The sequence below is a fragment of the Pecten maximus genome, chromosome 11 (genome assembly GCF_902652985.1).
Source record: "Pecten maximus chromosome 11, xPecMax1.1, whole genome shotgun sequence".
Classification (NCBI taxonomy): Eukaryota; Metazoa; Mollusca; class Bivalvia; order Pectinida; family Pectinidae; genus Pecten; species Pecten maximus.
In genome coordinates this window covers 11,950,403-11,978,213 of record NC_047025.1, presented here as the reverse complement: position 1 = coordinate 11,978,213, position 27,811 = coordinate 11,950,403, and the positions used below count along the sequence as shown (strand labels likewise).

The 27,811-nt window shown below is 37.7% G+C and overlaps 1 protein-coding gene across 1 annotated transcript in view; it reads left to right on the top strand.

The window, feature by feature from the left end:
• The first annotated feature begins 1,729 nt into the window (after positions 1–1,729).
• The window catches only part of LOC117338126 (beta-1,4-galactosyltransferase galt-1-like), a 39,647-nt gene continuing 13,565 nt past the window's right edge, over positions 1,730–27,811 (top strand). Inside the window, exon 1 of the mRNA XM_033899336.1 lies at positions 1,730–2,933. Within this exon, the coding sequence (XP_033755227.1) occupies positions 2,356–2,933 (578 nt within the window). The 5' untranslated portion in view covers positions 1,730–2,355. The remainder of the gene's footprint in view (positions 2,934–27,811) is intronic.

Sequence of the window (27,811 nt, the reverse complement as noted above, 5' to 3'; positions counted from 1 at the left end):
TGCATCATGGACGAGTCCATATCCACATAGGGAAGAGAGGTGCATTGAAATTGTATATGAGTACATGGGGCAGTTTAAAATGATGTATGGGTGATGTTCTTATTTCTCATATGGATGTCAGGGTATTTATACGTTTGATAAATTATGTGAACAATATGCAATATCGCATTATAACGCACAAACTGTATCGAAATATACTGACGTTAACTACTCATTGCACGGATCCTTCAACATGTTGACAAACCTTGCACAAACAGAGTCATCTATTTCACAACCATCGTCGGTTACCTACGGTTGATTTCACTGCGCTACGCTTCTATTATCATCCGCGTGTCAACTCATTGAAAATCTTCCTTTCAATTGAAGCTATCTGATTGGCTCCGTCACATTTTCCGAGTGGAATTTCAGCCAATGACATTGAAGGTATCATACGCTTTATAGAAGCTGCATATCGACAGCAGTAGCGGCGGATGATCTTGAAAACGTGTCACAGAAAATAATATCAACAGGTTTAAACCATTTCAACAAAATTATTATCGATACGCAAGTCGTTGTTCAATTTTGATACTCTATATAGTTTAAGCTTACTGACACATAAATCAAATGCTATGTACATCTGGGCTGTTCCTAACACCCTAACATTGCTGTACTAGGTTATACTCGCCTTCGTGGACGTCGATTGGTTTCTATTTCTAGAATGACGTCATTGAAACGAGTATATAACAGGAGCGTAGCGTGGTGCGATCAACTGTTAGTAACCGACGATGTTTTGCAACTGGACCAGACTCTACAACTGACCAGAGGGACATGCACATGCAGGATCTTATATCATAAAATTAGCAGAAACCCCCTATATCATTAAGACAAGTCGCAGTGCTCCGACAGTGACATATTATATACACTAAGTGTTAGGATGATGGAATTTAGTATATACCATTTGTAGTTACCTTGTGTGTTCTGAACATTCATATAACAATTTGTATTGTATTACATGTAGTTGAAATAGTATGTGTCCAGTTTTATTTCTGGTAAGTTTTAAGAAAATAGAAATTTTCAGATCTCGTAAATATTAATATGTTGACCATAAGTTCGCATATGCTTGTGATTTGTTTATTAAAGAGTATAACTATGGAATTATCATACATGAATATTATAATTGGTTCATTCAGTCACCTGCAATCACTAATTGCCCATTATTCCTTACATAAAGAGATAGTCATATATACAGTAGCATGATGATAACTGTCTGTAAGACATGCTTTTAAATACACACATATATACACGTGCAAGTAATGTGTCAGGTTTTCAAAATGTTGATTTCCCTAATGTCCTTTATCTTCTGTCTTTTTTTTAATCTCGGTAACTCGAGAAATAACTGATAATGATATGATGATAATTTAATTGTAAAATACTTAAAGTTAAGATATCAGATAGCTGCATTAACAACTAAATCAATTCTGACAGCTGTTCCAATGGTTATACATGTATATTTAGACGTGTCCTGGTCAGTTGGTCTGGGGTCTTGTGTGTTATATTTTACTGTCATCATAATGTGTACAAAATGTAATTTACCCGGTTGGCTTAATTTTGACGAAACTTAATCATATTTTTGAAATCTTTCTTCATAATTATGATGCATCGATAAGACCTTTCCCAGTATTTGTATTCATCATTATAAATTATAAATGCCTGAAAAAAAATCAATTCTGTTATCGTGTTTTCAGCTATGTTCCTGGTCAATTGGCAATGCATAAGAAAATACCCTGATAACCGATGCACGATTTCCATGTACCTGGAGCCGTTTACCATCTGGACAATTCACTAAACGGTTCAATGGACACGTCCGAAGACCGATCTTGTATTCCACTGTTCTGCTTCAAAGGCTTAGTGCTATTTATGTTATTTAAAGTCCGTATGGCGAACTAGATGGATTATACATGTATTGTAGATTTCTGACGCAGGTAGATCAATTTTACTGAGTGGTGGTCAGTATATACCATGTTGCCCTAAGCTATTTTTGCTGGACGTTACATTATCGCATGGCCAGGTTGAAATAATTTTATATATACATGGCACAACCGGACAGTGTTGTTATATACATTTGGGCAAGTATACAATTGACTAGCAATTCGTGAATGAACAAGGTTGTTTTACCTTTATTTATATGTAGCATAAGAAGTGGCATTTTGTCTGTATCAGGTCACGAGCTCTCTCGTGTGAACGTACAGATTCTACACGTGATGATTTGCTGTCGATGTATCGAACCGTTTTGAAAGCAGACGACAACAATACCCAACGCTGTAAGCAGCCGACATGTGGGACACTTTGAACTGATACGGAACGAATGGTATCGCTATGAAATTCAGGATTCGACGATTACTGGCATGGACTGTTTTGTTTCATACCGGGATATTTTGTCTATTGTTGCAATATATGTTCCAATATGACGATTTTCATGAACCTCGGTCGGCCCTAGGGCGATATATGGTGAACAGAAACCGGACACTGCATCGTGTAAATTCCGACAAGCAGACGATATCATTTCTGAGGAATATTCTTCCAGCTGTGGAATTGAGTAATATCACTCATAATTCTACAACTAAAGATGATAACAATATTAACCATCCTGTTAACAGTGACATTCCAGCACCTCAAGATAGCTGTGTGCAAAGACCTCCACAATCTGTGATAGGTCGCAGCATCGTCTCGGGGGATTTTCAAACCATTAGTCATTCTCAAAGAGGATTTGTTGTGTCAGCTTCCTTGGATAACATAGACAATATTACCGGAACTCTTCATGTGATCTCTATTAAGGAGACTAATTTCGGAAAGTCTACAATGTGTGTTTTCTGGAGTTCGGATCCAAAGGTTGTTCAGCCAATCTCTACATCTGTCACGAAAGTTGTCAAGATAAATGAGCATCACGGGAAAAGGTAAACAATCATATTTATTTAAACCTTAACCTCTGTTTAAACCCCCCCCCCCCCCCCCCTATCTCACGACCAAACCCACCCAACCCAACTAACCCACACACCTCCAATAATTAATAACTATGTGGATATATCTTAAATCTTTTATTTTTTTGCATAAACGTCTTTATTTCTTCATAATTTTGTGTTGGGAACAATTTTTTTTTATTCCTAATAATTTAGGTTGTGAAATATTGACTTGAGGTGATAGTGACCCAAATGTACTATTAAATTAAATTCCATTTTGATACATGCAACTTTCTAGCCAGAGTTTCCTCTGACACAATGTCAGGTGTAGGAATTTTCAAGAAAGTTCTGCCGTGTTAAAATGATGAACAGTTGCTTTTCTCTGCTCCGGTCCAAGATTCATAAATATTCTTTAACCTTAAAATTCCCTATCTGACAATTTCCCATAGGAAAGATTACAAAATTTAGGAAAGTTTCTTTGCTAACATTTCCCCATTAAACAGCATCTAATAACATCAAGTTTGGGAACACTGTTGAAAGATAGACCAGAATCGTGAGTCGTAAAGTAAACAAATAAATTCCCGAGGTAAAAGAATTAATTATACCTATATCTGTGATTAAATATACCTTTGTGTAGTACACTCATCAATATTAATTAGTCTGTTAATAATTGTTGAACTTGATACCACAAACTTTAAATTTTCCATAAGGACACGAGAATTCATTATAGAGGCATTCGAACCCCACAGGGGCTTGACAAACATTCCCAACCCGCGGCGTATATGTCTTGTTTGTTTACTGTACATTATTGTATATGGACCGTGTGTGGGAAATTGTGTCTGATCCCTGTGTTTGGACATCTCTGGTGTTTTTATAACATTATTTATTGTTTGTGGCTCTGTGAAGGGTGTGTGTTCAATATTCATTTGGTCAAAATGTCCCATCTATGATTTTAATCGAGTAACACTAAGGGCTTCAAATTATTTTTAATTGTGAAACTTACGCGACGCGTCTTTATGCTCATTTCCATCAATTTAACTACCTGATGCAGACTTTGAACCAGGCGTTTTTAACTTGATATTTATAATTTATATTTCAATTTCGTGCATTTTCGTTGGAAACAAAACAAAATCTCCAAATGAGGAAAATAAAGATTAATGATGCCCCTCCCCCCTCCCCCGCCCCCTCAATGATATTATAGATACATCGGTATATTATCAAGACCCTGTGATTTTAACATCAGACTGTAAAACAATGCAGAAACTGTATTACTAACATACCCGGTACGTGTTATATTTAATTAGATACATGTACACATTAATCATGGATCCCGAACTAGTAAAACATTTTACGTGACACGCGGTATTGAGACCCCCTCTAAATTGGTGTGCCACTCGCGGTTCGCAAGTCGTTAAATCCAGTCAAATATTTATAACTTCATAAACTAGATCGACTGGTTACCAAATCATGTTCTGTATCATTGTAACTATTATATGGCCGGTTTGCGCAGGATACTTGAACGTGAAAAAAAATTGTGCCGATAGGTCACCTTGTCTGATCATGAGGGCTTTCTAGTAATAAAACTGGTTATGAATTTCATTATATTTTAGAATGTCCAGAATTTAATATACAAAGAAGAAATTTACTTGGTAAATACTTCAGTGAAAGAGTTAATATTTTGAAGTATTCTTCTGTTATGAATTGTTCAAGTATAAGAAAGCTCAGAAAAGTATGTCAGTTTATCAATTGTATTAACAACATGTCGATTGTTCTCCTGTGTAAATAAAAAACTACAGTGTATGCTGTTCTGAATACACAACTGTTTGTATATTGTATTATGCTAATGTGTTATCTCTGTATCATTAAATTGCATGAGAAGTTAATGAATCTTGAATCTTGGTGCCCATCGCGCAATAATATTTGGAACAACCAGAATAACTTTAACGCGGGCGAATATTTATATATTAAATCTTAAACTAGTATTAACATTTCAAACTTGTAAATATTAAAAAGATGCATTTCCTTTTAAAAAAAAACTGCATGTGAATATAGGAAAATGAATCATACAAGTACATGTCTCTTTAATGTAGGGAGGAAATAAACCGGAAATCAGAATATATGTAAACCGGAAATGGCGACTTCTATTTTGTGACGACCATCAGTTGTGCATGACTACCAGCTGTTGAGGAAATGATAAATTCAATCATGCTATAAATCAAAGAGCACATCATGGATATGCATATTTTGAAAATGCTTTCACAATGTTGATATATAAAGTGTTCATAGTTACTTTTGTAAAATTCCTTTTTGAATAAAGGGGTATAAATGTATCGACACATGAATGTTACAGCCACTGATGGCGTTTGCAACGTTATAAGCGACATGGCCAGCTTTTTGTTTCTATATACGAAACTGATACATACTACATGGTACTTTCTTTTTGTTTGTTTTTAAATGCATACACACCAATAAAATTACATATCCGCTAATGGCATTCATAATATTATAAATGACATAGACATACATGGTCATGATTTAGATTTCAATATGAAGATGCACTTCATACAGATTTCTATTTTCGGAGAAACGCTATTATTCGCGCAGGTAACAAAGACCAAATAATTAGTTTTAGCAATACTGAACGGGTTTTATAGAATTGATAATCATCATAAATGTCCACGTTTTGCAGACAAACATCATTTTGCGCTCAGATATATATGGCCGTTATAAACGGCACGGCTTTGTTGACAGACATCAGTTTACGTTCTTGATAAGGAATTTATGGTTGTTATAAATGACAACGCCTAGGTTCAAACGATAGTTTTTTTTCCTGTAGACAACAAGGTAAGAGATTTTATAAAGCAGTGATTGTGTTGTGTCAAACCAGAGACCTGATATACATGTACATGTACAAGTCTCTGGTCAAACGACGGAAGATACACCTTCGCTATTTCACACACATGCTCCTTGTCATAAGACCTATCCACTGTTAATACATTTATAATCCTGGTGACCTTGACCTTGACCTATGACATACTTGAAACAATCTTGTCACGAATTTCAACTCACTCGGCGAGCTATGTTTTTTTTTTTTTTTTATTGTTAAGCATAGTTATCCCTATTAGACCTTTCCGATTTTTATTTAGACGGACCAGGTACACGAGCTCGGACATAATGTCGATCGTTTCAAAAATATTTAAACATGACCACAAGTATTGACGCCTGCTGCCTTATCGCAAATTATTTGGTAATTAGATGAAATTTACGCTCATGTTGTCCTTTTTTTCTCTCGAAAGGACGACACTTATGGTAATATACATACATAACCTTCGAGTCTCGAAGTCGCGGTACAACGCACTTTATCACGGATCAAATGTAAATGTTTGGATTTTATTACTTGCAAATTATTTGTAAGTTGATAAACTGAACGTTGACGACGGACTATCTGCGAGGAGCAAATACCAGCTATCAGTGAGTTATTATGTCACAATGGAAGGTGTAGAGTAAGCCTATTGTCCATGATGTTTAATAAAAATGAGTCTGATTAGAAAAGCAAAATGGTCGATAGGTGACATACTTTGATTTTGACAATTGGCGTTTGTTTTTGTTATTTCCGGGGAAGTTCTGAAATTCTGTAGGTTCCCCTTGGTCCCGTGAGACTAATCGAACAAAATAGTCGACGGGCAGCCATCTTGGAATTAGCCAGTTGAAATATTTTATTGTTATTTCTGGAGAAGTACGTTCCTTCAATCACTTGTTGTGTGCATTTGATTTTGAAACTGACCGGGAAAACAATATGGCTGACAGTCGGCCATATTGAAATGTATTAATGTTCGTTATCATTTTCATGAAAGTTCTTTGTGCATTTTTGTATCAGATTACAAATGTAGGTTCCACTTACAATCAAATGATTAAGAGGAAAAGAGGAAAGATGAGAAAAGTAAAAAAAAAAAAAAAAAAAAAAAATCAAAAAAAACAGTCATACATAGAAAAAATACAAGCTCACTCAATGATGGACGTCAATGTCCCTCTAGGATGTGATATCTTGTACGTGTATCATTCCGTCCTTTGTTATCTCCATTTGGAGTCTCTCCGGACATCCGTCAGGATCCTCCACTTATATGATGTGATGACGTGTCGTCAGTGCCCTGAGCAGCAAATCAGTTATTTCCTTCCTGATACAATACGTTTTGTACTATAAGATATGATGTCATCTCCTCATGCGACGCCAATTTGAATAATTATATTTCTATAAATGATCTCACAGCGATGCGGATATTTTTCTCATAGTAGATGTGTCTGTACTGGGTTTGTCTAACTCTCTCTCTCGATGTTACTTACTAAGGAAAGTGAGTATGGCAGTCAGCTCTAATAACATTTAATTTCACGCCTGATATTCCCTTGTCTAATTATTCAAAAATCTTTTTTTTAATATTTAAATTATATTTCACATATATGCCAAAAATCATCGTCATCATCATCGTCGTCGTCGTCGTCGTCAAAACTATCCTCCTCCTCCTCCTCCTCCTCCTCCTCCTCCTCCTCCTCATCATCATCATCATCATCATCATCATCATCATCAGTAAACTTATCAGTAAGTAGTCGTGGCAAACATTAATCGTATATATTTTTTCTGACAGGAATTGAATACACGTGTCTGTTTTCCGCCGATCATAATAAAGATAATTTATAATAGGTCGCTGTGTATACATACTGGAGTAACACAATAACCTTAATTAAGTTAATGATACAGTAAGAACTATTTTGTAGAATGAATGATCAATTACGTAAGAGTGCCTTTGTCCTTTAATGTATACGCTATACTATGAAAATTAAACTTGAATATCATTTCCTTGTCTAATTAGTGTTTATCAAGGTAATCGAAATATCAAAAGAGTTCATTATAACACACGTATCGGGCAACTTATATTTGTTTAACGTAAGCTCATACTGCAAAAGTTGCCATTTTCAGGGAGTTATGTTTTCGTTATTTTCGAGGACAGGATCAACTCGATAAATTGGAAATAGAAAATACATATCTTATTTTTATATATTTTGTAAAATCCGCGAAAAACAAAAATAATAATGGACAAAATTCCCTTTTTTCAGACAATGAGATATCAGACTCATCATATGATAATCAGACTAAAATGTTTTTTTTTTTTTTTTTTTTTAAATGTGTAAAACTTTGAAGTTGCATATATCTTGAGGGTTGATTGACAAAAGTTCTTAATCTCGAGAAAAGGGGAAAGGTGGAAGTAATAGTTCCAACAAATTAGCTGATTCCGTATAAGTGTACTTTTTATTTAGAATTTCTGTGGAGCTATATTTACATACACATGACTGGTTATGCTGAACTACCTAATTTAACAAATCCGCGTCTCGGCTATTCTAGATGTGTTTTAAGCGATAAGTCTACACTGTTTAAACTAAGGATAAGCCCCCTTTTGTTAAACAACACATAACCACGATCAGCTTATAACAAAGTCAGTCGGAGTGGTTTGTTTAGAAAGTCTCTTTGATTACCTAAATAGTATTGTTACATTGGCCGGATTGTTATGTGTTTATATCTCCGGAAATGCCACGAATAAATCACTGCGCATGCGTTTCAAAAAGGTGGGCACGAACACTACGATCTGGGTAATTGTCTCAGTATCGTAATCGATAAAGCTAAACTATCTAATAAAGGGAGACACGGTTTACACTCATCTAATTGGTTGTCAGTGTGTTCGTTGAGTGAATTTGTATCATACCATGTCAAAATATTGCCTAATATATTCATAAAAGCACGGACTTACATCCATGATAAAAGTGATCACAATCTTTTCCCCTTTTTAATCACGAGTCGCGTTTTTACATGCAATATTTAAAGAGAACTGCATGTTTTCGGTATATTTGTGCATATGCAAACCTTTCAGTTCTCCAGTTTTGGATTGGAGTCTCGAGTATGATATTTCATTATTTTCTGTCTCGCCTACAACGAAATCGCTTCCGGTGGCGTCACTTTAAAATTTTCCGTTTAGATCATGATCAGTTGCTCAAAATGTGTAAGATCAACTTTAACCACACGTGATACATAGTTATATCACATTGTAGACATCTCAACACAACCTTCATTTGCAGAATATAATCCAGAATTTATGGTCCAGTGACTCTGGAAATTAGGGATCCTGGGAATCGGGACTTTAAGGTTCTGTGTTTAGCTCAGTTTCTCAAAAAATATCATTGTTATTTCAACAAAACATGTAATATAGTTGCATTGTAATATGGACATAAATTTAATTTAATATATTATATTATTTATTTATTTTTGTTTTGTTTTGTATTTTGGGGTTAAACACTTTAGATTTGGTGAAGTTGCTATATAAATCAGAATTGCTTCTCAATTTAATTGATTTACAAACTAGTTTATAGTGAACGTTGAACGAACTCTATATCGGATATACATGTATGTTCCTCTCACTTTTCAGAAAGAGTGGTTTTGGGGGGTAAAAATGACATCTTTTTGCAATAATTGATATCAGTTTTGCAATGCATCCATATTTACACATGTTATATAGCCCGAGATTCCTCTGGTGTCAGGGCCAGAGGAAACTCGGGCTAATGTTTATAGTGTATAGTATTCAGGGTGTTTCCATACTATCACGCGGGGGTTTAATGGTTGTTTATGGAAGAAATACTAAAATTGTAGAGAATTTTGGAGTTTGCTTAAACTATGCCGACAAAGTCGGATAGGCGTGAGACATATGTACGTGTACATGTACAGGTTTTACGTGTACAATGTACATGTAATTCTTGTGGCAATATATCACTACAATTTGATTCTCAAACTGGTTTTTTTAAGACCATCTTTTTCTTTAAAACAGGGGTCAACCTTGATATATATCTTCTCATACATATAAATAAGCGAACATTTTTTTTCAGGCGTGTCTGTCCTACCGTTGTCATACTTTCAAATACCAGATAAAGAAATTAAAAGTTTAACTACCGGAAGATTGTAGGTCAGTGCTCAAGAGGCTTGGCACAAACACACACGTGTATTAGTATATAGTACATGTCAATCATAACGGACTGTGAGGTGAGAATGCTTGCCAAGTCATTCGTATCAGCTGACTTTCTGACCAATATTAGTTTTTTGAATTTGTATTTTGTTTACTTGCATATTAATGATTTATTCGTCCATTGTAAGAGTATGTTTGTGTATACAGTGTCAAACACGACGTCCCTGAGAACACTTCATGTTTTTAATTATCTTTTTACAAAAAAAAAAAAATTAAAATAAAATTTTAAAAACAAACAACAACAAAATCTGACTCTTTATGATTATACTGGATGAATGAAATACAAAATGTATATTCATTGTTGAGAATCTAAAGAAAATAATTTAATTTGATTCCATGCCATTTCCCTATTCTTCTACAGAAAAGACTTCTCGAGAATCAATACTGTTAATGCATTTTTTTCCCAATACCTTGCATAATGAAATAATTTCAACGCTTGAATGGCATATTCAGAACTTGGAATGAATAATAGATAACATTTGTCTGAACAAGTGTCAAAACTCGATCATACTGCTAATTCACATCACAAATTAGTCATTTCTGCTACAATGTGTATATTCTGCCTATATTTTATGTACTACATAGAAAAAAAATCAGCCTCTTTCCATCTTTTTCCCGACGATACATGTTCATGTTCGATGCATGCCAGGGGTTACAAATAGCGTTGCTTTTGCTTGTTTGTTTGTTTGTGTTTAACGTCCTATTAACAGCCAGGGTCATTTAAGGACGTGCCAGGTTTTGGAAGTGGAGGAAAGCCGGAGTACCCGGAGAAAAACCACCGGCCTACGGTCAGTTACTGGCAACTGCCCCACGTAGGTTTCGAACTCGCAACCCAGAGGTGGAGGGCTAGTGATAAAGTGTCGAGACAACTTAACCACTCGGCCACCGCGGCCCCAGCAAATAACGATGCGTATATCAAAATATGCTGTTGAAATACGCCGTTGTTCATTTCTTACTAACACAATGCTATAGTATTAATAACGCCTCGCCATGCGTCAATAGACCACAGATACCATATAAATATATAAGAACAGAGACTGGAGACTGACGATTAACATGCTTGGAATTGTTGTCAGGACGAATTCCTTTAGATACGCTTGTTGCTGCCCCCCCCCCCCCCCGCTCTCTCTCTCTCTCTCTCTCTCTCTCTCTCTCTCTTGTTCTCAACTATATCATGTGTACCTTACGATTTTTAAACAGTTATCTAGATCCGTATCAAGCTGCACTTTTCGTTACTAACATAACAAAAGCCTATCTATATAGATCTATTATCGTCATGTTTACAATGGAAATGTAATATTGATGTCAATCATATGAAATCCACATCATTCGGCGCCGCATCACAATACCATTTAACCTTAATGTACCTCGGGGACCTGACATCTCTCTTATAGTGTATATAAAACATTTTAATTAAGTATTGATGTCATTTTTTTTAGTTTCATCGGGGTATGAAACATATTTTGTTTGCAAACTGTATGAATCCGCGTAGCGGATTCTTACAGAAGTTTGCAAACAAAATTTGTTTCATACCCCGATGAAACTAAAAAAAAATTGACATCAACGCTTATAATTAATTTTTGAAAATGATTTTCTAATTTAAAACATGTTTTATGTACAATTTTACTGGTTTTAAATGGGATTCTTTTTCTCAAATCAATACGCAACGTCAATTGTCGTATTGTGACGTCACATTTTTCGCGCCATTCTCGGAATTTCTTTCATAGAAGAATGAAAAGAATTTTTCGACCAATCACATTTGAGTATTTACCATGAAAACAAAGAAAAATTAATTATAATTTTTTAGGAGCTAGATAATCAGTTAAATATTTTTATACAACCTTTAAAATGCCTAAAAATGTGTCATGGCTATAGTTTGTAGGGGGTAGGTTCAAATACCTATACTGTGACCCTATGGCGGATGGATGGCAGTGTGTCACAGGGGCTTGGCATACATTCTATAATAAATATATATAGTATTATTATATGAAACATGGATTTGGAATTCGTGCCTGTGGTGTATATGAAAATCCACTGGCATGGTAGATGGTATATCTGAAGTTTAGCAACTATGGTCATTTTTACCATATGATTATACTTAGTTTCAGGTTCACATTTTCCCAATTGTACATATATCCCTCCAATGCCATATTTTTTTTAAATGTGATTTTCTTCTCTTTTTCTGTCTTCAAATTTTGTCTTTAAACAAAATTTCAATACGTCAGATATATCTGTTTGGACGTTTCAATTTCAATTTCTTTATTGACCGTAGGCCTTGTGGCCCATAAGTACATAATACATACAAATGTACCTGTTCATCATCTGCCGTAAGCCTCATAAATAAATACAATTTATATGTTCACGTTTTACATGAATTATATCGTAATATCATACTTCAACTTTATACATTCTGCAAGAATATTAACATTTGAAAAGACCTTTGTAATACCGCTTTGTTTATAGAGCTTATCGATACTGAGAACATTCTTGTTGACATTAGCGTGGCTTTATGAACCATATATCGCAGTAATGAGATATTCAGGCTCATAGAAAATATCGACACAAGAAACGAATGTATCTGATAATGCCTTTCTCTTTATGGTACCCCTGGCGACGTTAACCTCAGCTTAACGTCTGTCGACAGAGTTTTCTGAATTCTGGCCTATACATTGATTGACTGACTACAATACAAGTATACTAAAACTAGCGGTCATGGAGAAACCCACAATCATGAATACTGTACATTAGGTTCTGACATTTGGTTTCTGGTTTGCCACATTTCGTTGTTTCGTTTTGTCGTCCGCGAAAATACGTTAACCGACAAAGCAAAATAACGAAAAACTACATACTGTAAAAGCGAAACTCGAAAATGCGACATGAAACAAAATCTGACGATGTTCGCATCATTAAGTGTCTGGATATGTAAACGCAATTGCCATTTGTCATTCTAATTCAAGACAATATAACGAGGGCAAAATACGAACAAAATACAGATTGATATGGAGACCTTAAAACGTGAAAATAGAATACGAACAGGTGTTCCTGAAGAGCAAGCGTCTTCTGTCTCATCGACGACACCCGTCATACAAAGTTCAAATACGGGTTAGCCGCCATACTGTACAAAGGTCAAATACGGGTCAGCCGTCATACAAAGGTCAAATACGGGTCAGCCATCATACAAAGGTCAAATACGGGTCAGCCGTCATACAAAGGTCAAATACGGGTCAGCCATCATACAAAGGTCAAATACGGTCAGCCGTCATACAAAGGTCAAATACGGGTCAGCCGCCATACAAAGGTCAAATACGGGTTAGTATGAACCATATTTTATTTCTTAAGTTTCTACAATACAACATACAACCAATTTAACATGCAATGAAATGGGATCCAGAAACAAGCTGTTTAACTTAGACATATTCTCAAAATGAGAAGTATTCATATCAACAAGCGTCGAACAAGTTTAACTTTATGTATCACACAAGGAAATAGAATATTTCGCAATGAGATCGGTATGCCGACCAAACCATTTCCCCGTGGTATTTATTCCCCGGCATCACTCAAATATATTACAAATACATGGGAATAGCATTAAAAAAACAGTTCAGCACTTCAACAGAGTTAAATCCAGATAAGATCGGCTTGGCCGTCAAAGAACATATATATTATTATTGATTTGTGTTTGAAAGGAATGCGTGATGTTACACGGATGGTGTGTGTGTAAAGGACAAACCCACGGTTATGTAAGTGTTTATTTTAGACAGATCAGCCGTCAACTATTGACTGTGGTCAAGCTGTTTCATTCAACACAAATACCAAATACAATGGATTTCTACATTACCTTTCTATAGATAACGATGTTAAATTATAGGCCTTTCAGCCGTGATAATCCCAATGATCAGATTTCGGGCCAATGACAGCATCTCGGCTAATTCCGGCAAAATGATTCCGAGCTTTGACGAATTTGACCGACGTATTGCCATTGGCTTCCGAATATGAAATATTTTGCATTGTGTATGATATCTAAAGCATCCGAGGTGGTACGAACGACGAAGCCAATGTCAAAGTCCTCTGACGAAGTGCTTAGTCCAGATTGTTGAAATGCCATGCTGTCTCGATATACAATACTGTAACTCGTTGCTTCCTGTTCAGGTCATTTATATTACTTTTTTACGCCTTGTCCAATATTGATAGTCACATTTCTTCATGCAAACGTCCGAGAGAGAAGACATTTGATTGGTTAATGTTAAATCACGTGCTTATACGTATGCATCAATATGACGAATTGCAATTAAAATATTACAATTATCTTAATTAGAAATACATTATTATAAAAACCATACATGTATACGTACAATTGAAATGACATGCGTACACGTGTACAGTTATCGAAAAACAATTCTCGTCTCATCTCAGAAACCAGTGGGTTCCTTTAGACACAGTCGGAACTTATTGGCAATCGTATCTCCTCGTTATTTTCTGCAGACGGAGGCGAGGTGTTCCGATTGAACTTCTTGGGTGTGCACCACATTCACGGAGCTCCGAATGCCTTAGAGAGGCGCGGGTAACGTACAGTAGGGCGAGGATAGAGTTTCCAATCCACTCACTACATCTTTAGCAGTTGACGATTTTCGATTTATTTTTTAATATTGTCTCAAGTCTTTTCGCTGCGTCTGGCTGGCAAATACTGATCAAGGGGTTCGCTTGACTGTCGTAAAGAGAGTCGTTAAATATTTATTTTTCTTTATTGCCTCCGCGTGCAAGAATTCCGATTGCCGCTTGGAGTGTTTTAAAGTAGGGAAGCTTGCTTACTTCTGCGACCACTTTCAATTGGAGTATATTGATTGCTGTTGTCGTGGATAGAGGAGAGAGAGAGAGAGAAAGGCGGAGTGGTGGGGCATGGGTGTATCGGTCAGTATCGACGCTGTTTTGCCTATCTTATTGCGTGGGAACAATAGCACGAAGGGATATCGTCATTCGCAGACAATGGTGGTCGTCAGTTAATGAGAAAATGACGTTCGGAAATTCGATATAAGCTAAAAATCATTTATGTATATTCTAAATGCACAATAGCTATAGGAAAGGTTCACTGTCAGCCGTTAACTTTAAATAAATAATATTTCCAAAAATTAACCTCTAAATATACATTACTGCAATTGTCTTTGTGCCGAATATAGAATCATTGAACGAGAGAAAATGTCCAAGGACGTGCGGCTCAGTATAGCCATTCGAAGTCGACACTCGACTCATTTTCGACTGAGTATCTAACCCATCGCGCACTATCATGAACTAACGCCATTATATTCGAAAGTGACATATGAAACATTTACCATGTTGATTTGATGTACAAATGTAGCTCTATTGAGCCTGATATCGGAATATTGCTGTCCCGGCACTAGGTGTCAATGATGTGCGTGCTCTCGGAGTGTCTCGGATCTCATCATCCGGTTAGCAAAATCTGTCGTGACAGGAAATCAGGAAAACCGTCAGCCCATCGGGACTACAAGACGAGGATTTTACGGCATTTAACTGATGGAAAATACATCGATCAGTCGAGACAGACATCACAGCTGAGAATTAAACCTATTTATTACCTTTGATATATATTGATATGACTACACAAACCAATCGAAATTGTTGAAAAGTATGGATGTTACGTACGCTCACAAATAAAAGTGTCGTGTCAGGGAACCGCTTTGAAGGTATATGAGCCCAAAACGGTCAAAAAACCTCGATATAACCTACGTCTCTGTACAAGAAAAAGCTTAGCCTTTTTCTTGTGTTGTAACTCAATTAATATGATCATCAAGACAAACAGTATTTAATTTGATACATTTCCCTGCATGTTGGTCCCAATAAGATAACTTAACACGCCGACTTCAGGTGGTCCCAATAAGGCAACAGGTAAGGGGGTTGGTATAAGGTAAGGGGGTTGGTATAAGGTAAGGGAGTTGGTATAAGGTAAGGGGGTTGGTATAAGGTAAGGGGGTTGGTATAAGGTAAGGGAGTTGGTATAAGGTAAGGGGGTTGGTATAAGGTAAGGGTGTCGGTATAAGGTAAGGGGGTTGGTATACAGTGAGGGATTTGGTATAAGGTAAGGGGGTTGGTATAAGGTAAGGGTTTGATACTCTAGCCGGAGTTGGTCTCAGGTAAGGTTCCCGGTCACTCTCTGTCAGGGGTTGGTACCAGGTAGGGAGTTGGTTACCCGGTGGGGTTGTTTCAGGTCCGGTGTTGGTTACTAGGTGGGGTTGTTAAGGTAAGGGGTTGGTATCGGTGGGGGTGTACACCGGTACGGGGGTTGGTTGGGTCCAAGGTTGGGGGTGGTATAGGTGAGGGGTTTGGTATAAGTCGATAGGGTTGGTTCAGGTGAGGGACGTTTTAGGTTAGGTAGGTGGGTTGTCTCCGGTATGGCGTTGGTTCAGGTAACGGGAGTGTTCTAAGGTAAGGGTTGGTTATGTGTGGAACGTATTTTACGTAAGGTAAGGGAGTTGGTTAAGGTATGGAGTGTAAAGGTAAGGGGGGTTGGTATAAGGTAAGGGGGTTGGTATAAGGTGAGGGAGTTGGTATAAGGTAAGGGGTTGGTATAAGGTGGGGGAGTTGGTATAAGGTAAGGGGGTTGGTATAAGGTAATCCATGGAAAGGGGGGTTTTGTTAAGGTAAGGGGAGTTGGTATAAGGTAAGGGGTTGGTATAAGGTGGCGGAGTTGGTATAAGGTAAGGGGGGTTGGTATAAGGTGGGGGTGGTATAAGGTAAGGGAGTTGGTATAAGGTGGGGGGTGGGTATCGTAAGGGGGTTGGTCTAAGGTAAGGGGTTGGTATAAGGTGGGGGTGTGGTATAAGGTACAGGGTTTGGTATAAAGGTACGGGGGGTTGGTAATAAGGTAAGGGAGTTGTGTGTATGGTAAGGGGAGTTGGTCATAGGTAGGGGTTGTTGGGTATAAGGTAAGGGGGTTGGTATAAGGTAAGGGGGTTGGTATAAGGTAAGGGGTTTTGGTGTAGGGTTGGTATAAGGTAAGGGGGTTGGTATAAGGTAAGGGGGTTGGTATAAGGTAAGGGGGTTGGTATAAGGTAAGGGAGTTGGTATAAGGTAAGGGGGTTGGTATAAGGTAAGGGGGTTGGTATAAGGTAAGGGGAGTTGGTATAAGGTGGCGGAGTTGGTATAAGGTAAGGGGGTTGGTATAAGGTGGGGGAGTTGGTATAAGGTAAGGGAGTTGGTATAAGGTTAGGGGGTTGGTATAAGGTAAGGGGTTGGGTATAAGGTAAGGGGGTTGGTATAAGGTAAGGGGGTTGGTATAAGGTAAGGGGGTTGGTATAAGGTAAGGGGGTTGGCATAAGGTAAGGGTGTTGGTATAAGGTAAAGGAGTTGGTATAAGGTAAGGGGGTTGGTATAAGGTAGGGGGTTGGTATAAGGTAAGGGGGTTGGTATAAGGTAAGGGGGTTGGTATAAGGTAAGGGGGTGTTGGTATAAGGTAAGGGGGTTGGTATAAGGTAAGGAGTTGGTATAAGGTAAGGGGGTAGGTATAAGGTAAGGGGGTTGGTATAAGGTAAAGGAGTTGGTATAAGTACGGGGTGGTATAAGGTAAGGGGGTTGGTATAAGGTGGGGGGGGGGTTGGTATAAGGTAAGGGGGTTGGTATAAGGTAAGGGGGTTGGTATAAGGTAAGTGGGTTGGTATAAGGTAAGGGTGTTGGTATAAGGTAAGGGAGTTGGTATAAGGTAAGGGGGTTGGTATACGGTAAGGGGGTTGGTATAAGGAAAGGAGGTTGGTATACAGTGAGGGATTTGGTATAAGGTAAGGGGGTTGGTATAAGGTAAGGGGGTTGGTATAAGGTAAGGGAGTTGGTATAAGGTAAGGGAGTTGGTATAAGGTAGGGGTTGGTATAAGGTAAGGGGGTTGGTATAAGGTAGGGAGTTGGTATACGGTAAGGGGGTGGTATAAGGTAAGGGGGTTGGTATAAGGTGGGGGAGTTGGTATAAGGTAAGGGGGTTGGTATAAGGTAAGGGAGTTGGTATAAGGTAAGGGGGTTGCTATAAGGTAAGGGGGTTGGTATAAGGTAGGGAGTTGGTATAAGGTAAGGGGTGGTTCGCGCATTAATGGTAAGGGGGTTGGTATAAGGTAAGGGGGTTGGTATAAGGTAAGGGGGTTGGTATAAGGTAAGGGGGTTGGTATAAGGTAAGGGAGTTGGTATAAGGTAAGGGGGTTGGTATAAGGTAAGGGGGTTGGTATAAGGTAAGGGGGTTGGTATAAGGTAAGGGGGTTGGTATAAGGTAAGGGGGTTGGTATACGGTGGGGGAGTTGGTATAAGGTAATGGAGTTGGTACAAGGTAAGGGTGTCGGTATAAGGTGGGGGAGTTGGTATAAGGTAAGGGGGTTGGTATAAGGTAAGGGGGTTGGTATAAGGTAAGGGGGTTGGTATACGGTGGGGGAGTTGGTATAAGGTAATGGAGTTGGTACAAGGTAAGGGTGTCGGTATAAGGTGGGGGAGTTGGTATAAGGTAAGGGGGTTGGTATAAGGTAAGGGGATTTGGTATAAGGTAAGGGTGTCGGTATAAGGTGGGGGGGTTGGTATAAGGTAAGGGAGTTGGTATAAGGTAATGGGGTTGGTATAAGGTAAGGGGGTTTGGTATAAGGTAAGGGATTTGGTATAAGGTAATGGGGTTGGTATAAGGTAAGGGGGTTGGTATACGGTGGGGGAGTTGGTATAAGGTAATGGAGTTGGTACAAGGTAAGGGTGTCGGTATAAGGTGGGGAGTTGGTATAAGGTAAGGGGGTTGGTATAAGGTAAGGGGATTTGGTATAAGGTAAGGGTGTCGGTATAAGGTGGGGGAGTTGGTATAAGGTAAGGGAGTTGGTATAAGGTAATGGGGTTGGTATAAGGTAAGGGGGTTGGTATAAGGTAAGGGATTTGGTATAAGGTAATGGGGTTGGTATAAGGTAAGGGGGTTGGTATAAGGTAAGGGTGTTGGTATAAGGTAAGGGTGTTGGTACAAGGCAATGGGGTTGGTATAAGGTAAGGGGGTTGGTATAAGGTAAGGGGGTTGGTATAAGATAAGGGAGTTGGTATAAGATAAGGGATTTGGTATAAGGTAAGGGGGTTGGTATAAGGTAAGGGTTGGTATAAGGTAAGGGAGTTGGTATAAGGTAAGGGGGTTGGTATAAGGTAAGGGGGTGGTACAAGGTAAGGGGGTTGGTATAAGGTAAGGGGTTGGTATAAGGTAAAGGAGTTGGTATAAGGTAAGGGGGTTGGTATAAGGTAAGGGGGTTGGTATAAGGTAAGGGGTTGGTATAAGGTAAGGGGTTGGTATAAGGTAAGGGGGTTGGTATAAGGTAAGGGGGTTGGTATAAGGTAAGGGGGTGGTACAAGGTAAGGGGGTTGGTATTAGGTGGGTGTTGGTATAAGGTAAGGGGGTTGGTATAAGGTAAGGGGTTGGTATAAGGTAAGGGGGTTGGTATAAGGTAAGGGGTTGGTATAAGGTGAGCGAGTTGGTATAAGGTGAGGGAGTTGGTATAAGGTAAGGGGTTGGCATAAGGTAAGGGAGTTGGTATACGGTAAGGGAGTTGGTATAAGGTAGGGGGTTGGTAGAAGGTAAGGGAGTTGGTATAAGGTAAGGGGTTGGTATAAGGTAAGGGAGTTGGTATAAGGTAAGGGGGTTGGTATAAGGTAGGGGGTTGGTATAAGGTAAGGGAGTTGGTATAAGGTAAGGGGGTTGGTATAAGGTAAGGGGGTTGGTATAAGGTAAGGGGGTTGGTATACAGTGAGGGATTTGGTATAAGGTAAGGGGGTTGGTATAAGGTAAGGGGGTTGGTATAAGGTAAAGGGGTTGGTATAAGGTAATGGAGTTGGTATAAGGTAAGGGAGTTGGTATAAGGTAAGGGGGTTGGTATTAGGTAAGGGGTGTTGGTATAAGGTAAGGGGGTTGGTATAAGGTAAGGGGGTTGGTATACAGTGAGGGATTTGGTATAAGGTAAGGAGGTTGGTATAAGGTAAGGGGGTTGGTATTAGGTAAGGGGTTGGTATAAGGTAAGGGAGTTGGTATAAGGTGGGGGATTTGGTATTAGGTAAGGGGGTTGGTATACAATGAGGGATTTGGTATAAGGTAAGGGGGTTGGTATAAGGTAAGGGGGTTGGTATACAGTGAGGGATTTGGTATAAGGTGGGGGATTTGGTATAAGTATGGAGTTTGCCATATTGGGTATGCATACATGCAACCTAGGATGGATGGTTACAGATTGCCTTCAACTGAAAATGTCGACAGCTGGGAACTGCCAAATCTAATTAATATAAGGTCTACCCTTACACTCTGCTCCATATATATTTCAAGCCTAAACGTTTGAGAGATCTGATTTTAGTTACATCCATATTGGAGGTTGCATTATACTAATGCTTCGATCTAAATAATTTAGGGTGTTTCGCAGTGTGTTACCATGTGAACATTAATTATTTGTGCAATAACTATGGATAAGGTGTTTATTGTTGGTGTGAATCTTGTCTCGTGAACAGCCGGTGTCATTTTAGGTTGCGTTTCCTTAGGTACTGGCTACGTCACCTAGGGGAAGCCCGTTGTATGCTACCAAAAGAAAAATATCAGTGGAAAATCAAATAAACAGATATGATAGGTATTAAGTGAGAAACTGGTACATTGAATTTAAGTTAATCATGTTTTGTCATTGAAACATACGAGAACGAAGTATTTAGCTAACATGTATAAATAAATGAGACAGTTTGAATAGGGGTAACATGTACAGTGACATACCTGTATATGTATAATACACGTTCCTGTACAGTGACATACCTGTACATCTATAATACACGTTCCTGTACAGTGACATACCTGTATATGTATAATACACGTTACTGTACAGTGACATACCTGTATATGTATAATACACGTTCCTGTACAGTGACATACCTGTACATCTATAATACACGTTCCTGTACAGTGACATACCTGTATATGTATAATACACGTTACTGTACAGTGACATACCTGTATATCTATAATACACGTTCCTGTACAGTGACATACCTGTATATCTATAATACACGTTCCTGTACAGTGACATACCTGTACATCTATAATACACGTTCCTGTACAGTGACATACCTGTATATGTATAATACACGTTCCTGTACAGTGACATACCTGTATATCTATAATACACGTTCCTGTACAGTGACATACCTGTATATCTATAATACACGTTCCTGTACAGTGACATACCTGTATATGTATAATACACGTTCCTGTACAGTGACATACCTGTACATCTATAATACACGTTCCTGTACAGTGATATACCTGTATATCTGTAATACACGTTACTGTACAGTGACGTAACCTTTATATGTATAATACACGTTCCTGTACAGTGACATACCTGTATATGTATAATACACGTTCCTGTACAGTGACATACCTGTATATCTATAATACACGTTCATGTACAATGACATACCTGTATATCTATAATACACGTTCCTGTACAGTGACATACCTGTATATGTATTATACACGTTCCTGTACAGTGACATACCTGTATATGTATAATACACGTTCCTGTACAGTGACATACCTGTATATCTGTAATACACGTTCCTGTGCAGTGACATACCTGTACATCTATAATACACGTTCCTGTACAGTGACATACCTGTATATCTATAATACACGTTCCTGTACAGTGACATACCTGTATATCTATAATACACGTTCCTGTACAGTGACATACCTGTATATCTATAATACACGTTCCTGTACAGTGACATACCTGTATATCTATAATACCCGTTCCTGTACAGTGACATACCTGTATATCTATAATTCACGTTCCTGTACAGTGACATACCTGTATATCTATAATACACGTTCCTGTACAGTGACATACCTGTATATCTATAATACACGTTCCTGTACAGTGACATACCTGTATATCTATAATACACGTTCCTGTACAGTGACATACCTGTATATCTATAATACACGTTCCTGTACAGTGACATACCTGTATATCTATAATACAGGTTCCTGTACAATGACATACCTGTATATCTATAATACACGTTCCTGTACAGTGACATACCTGTATATCTATAATACACGTTCCTGTACAGTGACATACCTGTATATCTATAATACACGTTCCTGTACAGTGATATACGTGTACATCTATAATACACGTTCCTGTACAGTGACATACCTGTATATCTATAATACACGTTCCTGTACGGTGACATACCTGTATATCTGTAAAACACGTTCCTTTACAGTGACATACCTGTATATGTATAATACACGTTCCTGTACAGTGACATACCTGTATATCTGTGATACACGTTCCTGTACAGTGACATACCTGTATATCTATGATACACGTTCCTGTACAGTGACATACCTGTATATCTATAATACACGTTCCTGTACAGTGACATACCTGTATATCTATAATTCACGTTCCTGTACAGTGACATACCTGTATATCTATAATACACGTTCCTGTACAGTGACATACCTGTATATCTATAATTCACGTTCCTGTACAGTGACATACCTGTATATCTGTAATACACGTTCCTGTACAGTGACATACCTGTATATCTATAATACACGTTCCTGTACAGTGACATACCTGTATATCTATAATACACGTTCCTGTACAATGGCATACCTGTATATCTGTCATACACGTTCCTGTACAGTGACATACCTGTATATCTATAATACATGTTCCTGTACAGTGACATACCTGTCTATCTATAATACACGTTCCTGTACAGTGACATACCTGTATATCTATAATACACGTTCCTGTACAGTGACATACCTGTATATCTATAATACACGTTCCTGTACAGTGACATACCTGTGTATCTATAATACACGTTCCTGTACAGTGACATACCTGTATATCTATAATACATGTTCCTGTACAGTGACATACCTGTACATCTATAATACACGTTCCTGTTCAGTGACATACCTGTATATCTGTAATACACGTTCCTCTACAGTGATATACCTGTATATCTATAATTCACGTTCCTGTACAGTGACATACCTGTATATCTATAATACACGTTCCTGTACAGTGACATACCTGTATATCTATAATTCACGTTCCTGTACAGTGACATACCTGTATATCTGTAATACACGTTCCTGTACAGTGACATACCTGTATATCTATAATACACGTTCCTGTACAGTGACATACCTGTATATCTATAATACACGTTCCTGTACAATGGCATACCTGTATATCTGTCATACACGTTCCTGTACAGTGACATACCTGTATATCTATAATACACGTTACTGTACAGTGACATACCTGTATATCTATAATACACGTTACTGTACAGTGACATACCTGTATATCTATAATACACGTTCCTGTACAGTGACATACCTGTCTATCTATAATACACGTTCCTGTACAGTGACATACCTGTCTATCTATAATACACGTTCCTGTACGGTGACATACCTGTATATCTGTAAAACACGTTCCTGTACAGTGACATACCTGTATATGTATAATACACGTTCCTGTACAGTGACATACCTGTATATCTGTGATACACGTTCCTGTACAGTGACATACCTGTATATCTATGATACACGTTCCTGTACAGTGACATACCTGTATATCTATAATACACGTTCCTGTACAGTGACATACCTGTATATCTATAATTCACGTTCCTGTACAGTGACATACCTGTATATCTATAATACACGTTCCTGTACAGTGACATACCTGTATATCTATAATTCACGTTCCTGTACAGTGACATACCTGTATATCTGTAATACACGTTCCTGTACAGTGACATACCTGTATATCTATAATACACGTTCCTGTACAGTGACATACCTGTATATCTATAATACACGTTCCTGTACAATGGCATACCTGTATATCTGTCATACACGTTCCTGTACAGTGACATACCTGTATATCTATAATACATGTTCCTGTACAGTGACAAACCTGTCTATCTATAATACACGTTCCTGTACAGTGACATACCTGTATATCTATAATACACGTTCCTGTACAGTGACATACCTGTATATCTATAATACACGTTCCTGTACAGTGACATACCTGTGTATCTATAATACACGTTCCTGTACAGTGACATACCTGTATATCTATAATACATGTTCCTGTACAGTGACATACCTGTACATCTATAATACACGTTCCTGTTCAGTGACATACCTGTATATCTGTAATACACGTTCCTCTACAGTGATATACCTGTATATCTATAATTCACGTTCCTGTACAGTAACATACCTGTATATCTATAATACACGTTCCTGTACAGTGACATACCTGTATATCTATAATTCACGTTCCTGTACAGTGACATACCTGTATATCTGTAATACACGTTCCTGTACAGTGACATACCTGTATATCTATAATACACGTTCCTGTACAGTGACATACCTGTATATCTATAATACACGTTCCTGTACAATGGCATACCTGTATATCTGTCATACACGTTCCTGTACAGTGACATACCTGTATATCTATAATACATGTTCCTGTACAGTGACATACCTGTCTATCTATAATACACGTTCCTGTACAGTGACATACCTGTATATCTATAATACACGTTCCTGTACAGTGACATACCTGTATATCTATAATACACGTTCCTGTACAGTGACATACCTGTGTATCTATAATACACGTTCCTGTACAGTGACATACCTGTATATCTATAATACATGTTCCTGTACAGTGACATACCTGTACATCTATAATACACGTTCCTGTTCAGTGACATACCTGTATATCTGTAATACACGTTCCTCTACAGTGATATACCTGTATATCTATAATACACGTTCCTGTACAGTGACATACCTGTATATCTATAATACACGTTCCTGTACAGTGACATACATGTATATCAGTAATACACATTCCTGTACAGTGACATACCTGTATATCTATAATACACGTTCCTGTTCAGTGACATACCTGTATATCTGTAATACACGTTCCTCTACAGTGATATACCTGTATATCTATGATACACGTTCCTGTACAGTGACATACCTGTATATGTATAATACACGTTACTGTACAGTGACATACCTGTAAATCTATAATACACGTTCCTGTACAGTGACATACCTGTATATCTGTAATACACGTTCCTGTACAGTGACATACCTGTATATGTATAATACACGTTCCTGTACAGTGACATACCTGTATATCTATAATACACGTTACTGTACAGTGACATACCTGTATATCTATAATACACGTTCCTGTACAGTGACATACCTGTATATCTATAATACACGTTCCTGTACAATGACATACCTGTATATCTATAATACACGTTCCTGTACAGTGACATACCTGTATATCTATAATACACGTTCCTGTACAGTGACATACCTGTATATCTATAATACACGTTACTGTACAGTGACATACCTGTATATCTATAATACACGTTACTGTACAGTGACATACCTGTATATCTATAATACACGTTCCTGTACAGTGACATACCTGTCTATCTATAATACACGTTCCTGTACAGTGACATACCTGTCTATCTATAATACACGTTCCTGTACGGTGACATACCTGTATATCTGTAAAACACGTTCCTGTACAGTGACATACCTGTATATGTATAATACACGTTCCTGTACAGTGACATACCTGTATATCTGTGATACACGTTCCTGTACAGTGACATACCTGTATATCTATGATACACGTTCCTGTACAGTGACATACCTGTATATCTATAATACACGTTCCTGTACAGTGACATACCTGTATATCTATAATTCACGTTCCTGTACAGTGACATACCTGTATATCTGTAATACACGTTCCTGTACAGTGACATACCAGTATATCTATAATACACATTCCTGTACAGTGACATACCTGTATATCTATAATACACGTTCCTGTACAGTGACATACCTGTATATCTATAATACACGTTCCTGTACAATGGCATACCTGTATATCTGTCATACACGTTCCTGTACAGTGACATACCTGTATATCTATAATACATGTTCCTGTACAGTGACATACCTGTCTATCTATAATACACGTTCCTGTACAGTGACATACCTGTCTATCTATAATACACGTTCCTGTACAGTGACATACCTGTATATCTATAATACACGTTCCTGTACAGTGACATACCTGTATATCTATAATACACGTTCCTGTACAGTGACATACCTGTGTATCTATAATACACGTTCCTGTACAGTGACATACCTGTATATCTATAATACACGTTCCTGTACAGTGACATACCTGTACATCTATAATACACGTTCCTGTTCAGTGACATACCTGTATATCTGTAATACACGTTCCTCTACAGTGATATACCTGTATATCTATAATACACGTTCCTGTACAGTGACATACATGTATATCAGTAATACACGTTCCTGTACAGTGACATACATGTATATCAGTAATACACATTCCTGTACAGTGACATACCTGTATATCTATAATACACGTTCCTGTTCAGTGACATACCTGTATATCTGTAATACACGTTCCTCTACAGTGATATACCTGTATATCTATGATACACGTTCCTGTACAGTGACATACCTGTATATCTATAATACACGTTCCTGTACAGTGACATACCTGTATATCTGTAATACACGTTCCTGTACAGTGACATACCTGTATATCTATAATACACGTTCCTGTACAGTGACATACCTGTACATCTATAATACACGTTCCTGTACAGTGACATACCTGTATATCTATAATACACGTTCCTGTACAGTGACATACCTGTATATCTATAATACACGTTCCTGTACAGTGACATACCTGTACATCTGTAAAACACGTTCCTGTACAGTGACAAACCTGTATATCTATAATACACGTTCCTGTACAGTGACATACCTGTACATTTATAATACACCGTGTTCCTGTACAGTGAAATACATTTACCTGTAATTTTATGTTTTTAACGTTCGCTTAGTCATGCGATTTTTTTTATCAACAAACAGCTTCATTAAAAGCCATAAATTACTATTTGTCTCCACTTATTACAAAAGAGCTTCAATCCGTTTCGTTTTTATAAGTCCAGATGACGAATTCCTGCTCTGCCAAGTTTCGGGATGGCAGCCATTTTAAACTAGGAAGGTCTTATTTATACCGATAACGTAAGGGATATGTATTAAGACTGTTACTTTGATGACAGTATAATTTAATTTCATAATAGTTGTTAACATTTTAATGTATACTCGAAATGTGCACCGGCTTTAGAAAATCATGATTTGTTTTCCGGATTATTTATCACTGCAGCCGATTTTTTTAGCAGAACTTTAGAATATATTGTGCATTTCCTTTCCCGACATAGGTAGACATACTTTAACTTTTTAGAGGACTATGCCGGACGGTAAGTTTCAATCATTTTCACTTGGTGTTTGATTCATGCATGATGATGATTTTTTAAAAATTTTATTAACCACATAGAGTTGGTGCAATTTCGAAATCTTGCGGTCCGTTTATTACCCATTTACGGATCATGAAGTTTGGAAGTTGTATCAAGACCATGGGATCAGGTTAAGAGATCCGTCGGGAGAGTTGAGACAATCTCTATTTTGCGATACAAAGTCTTTTGTGATTGAGAGTGTCATATGTTAAAATACAATCAATGATTGTGATGCTCACAAAATGTTTAAAACAAACAGTTCAATAACTCATTTGGATGCCAACATAAAGCATCTGACATACGACATTTTTGTAAAATTAATTATTA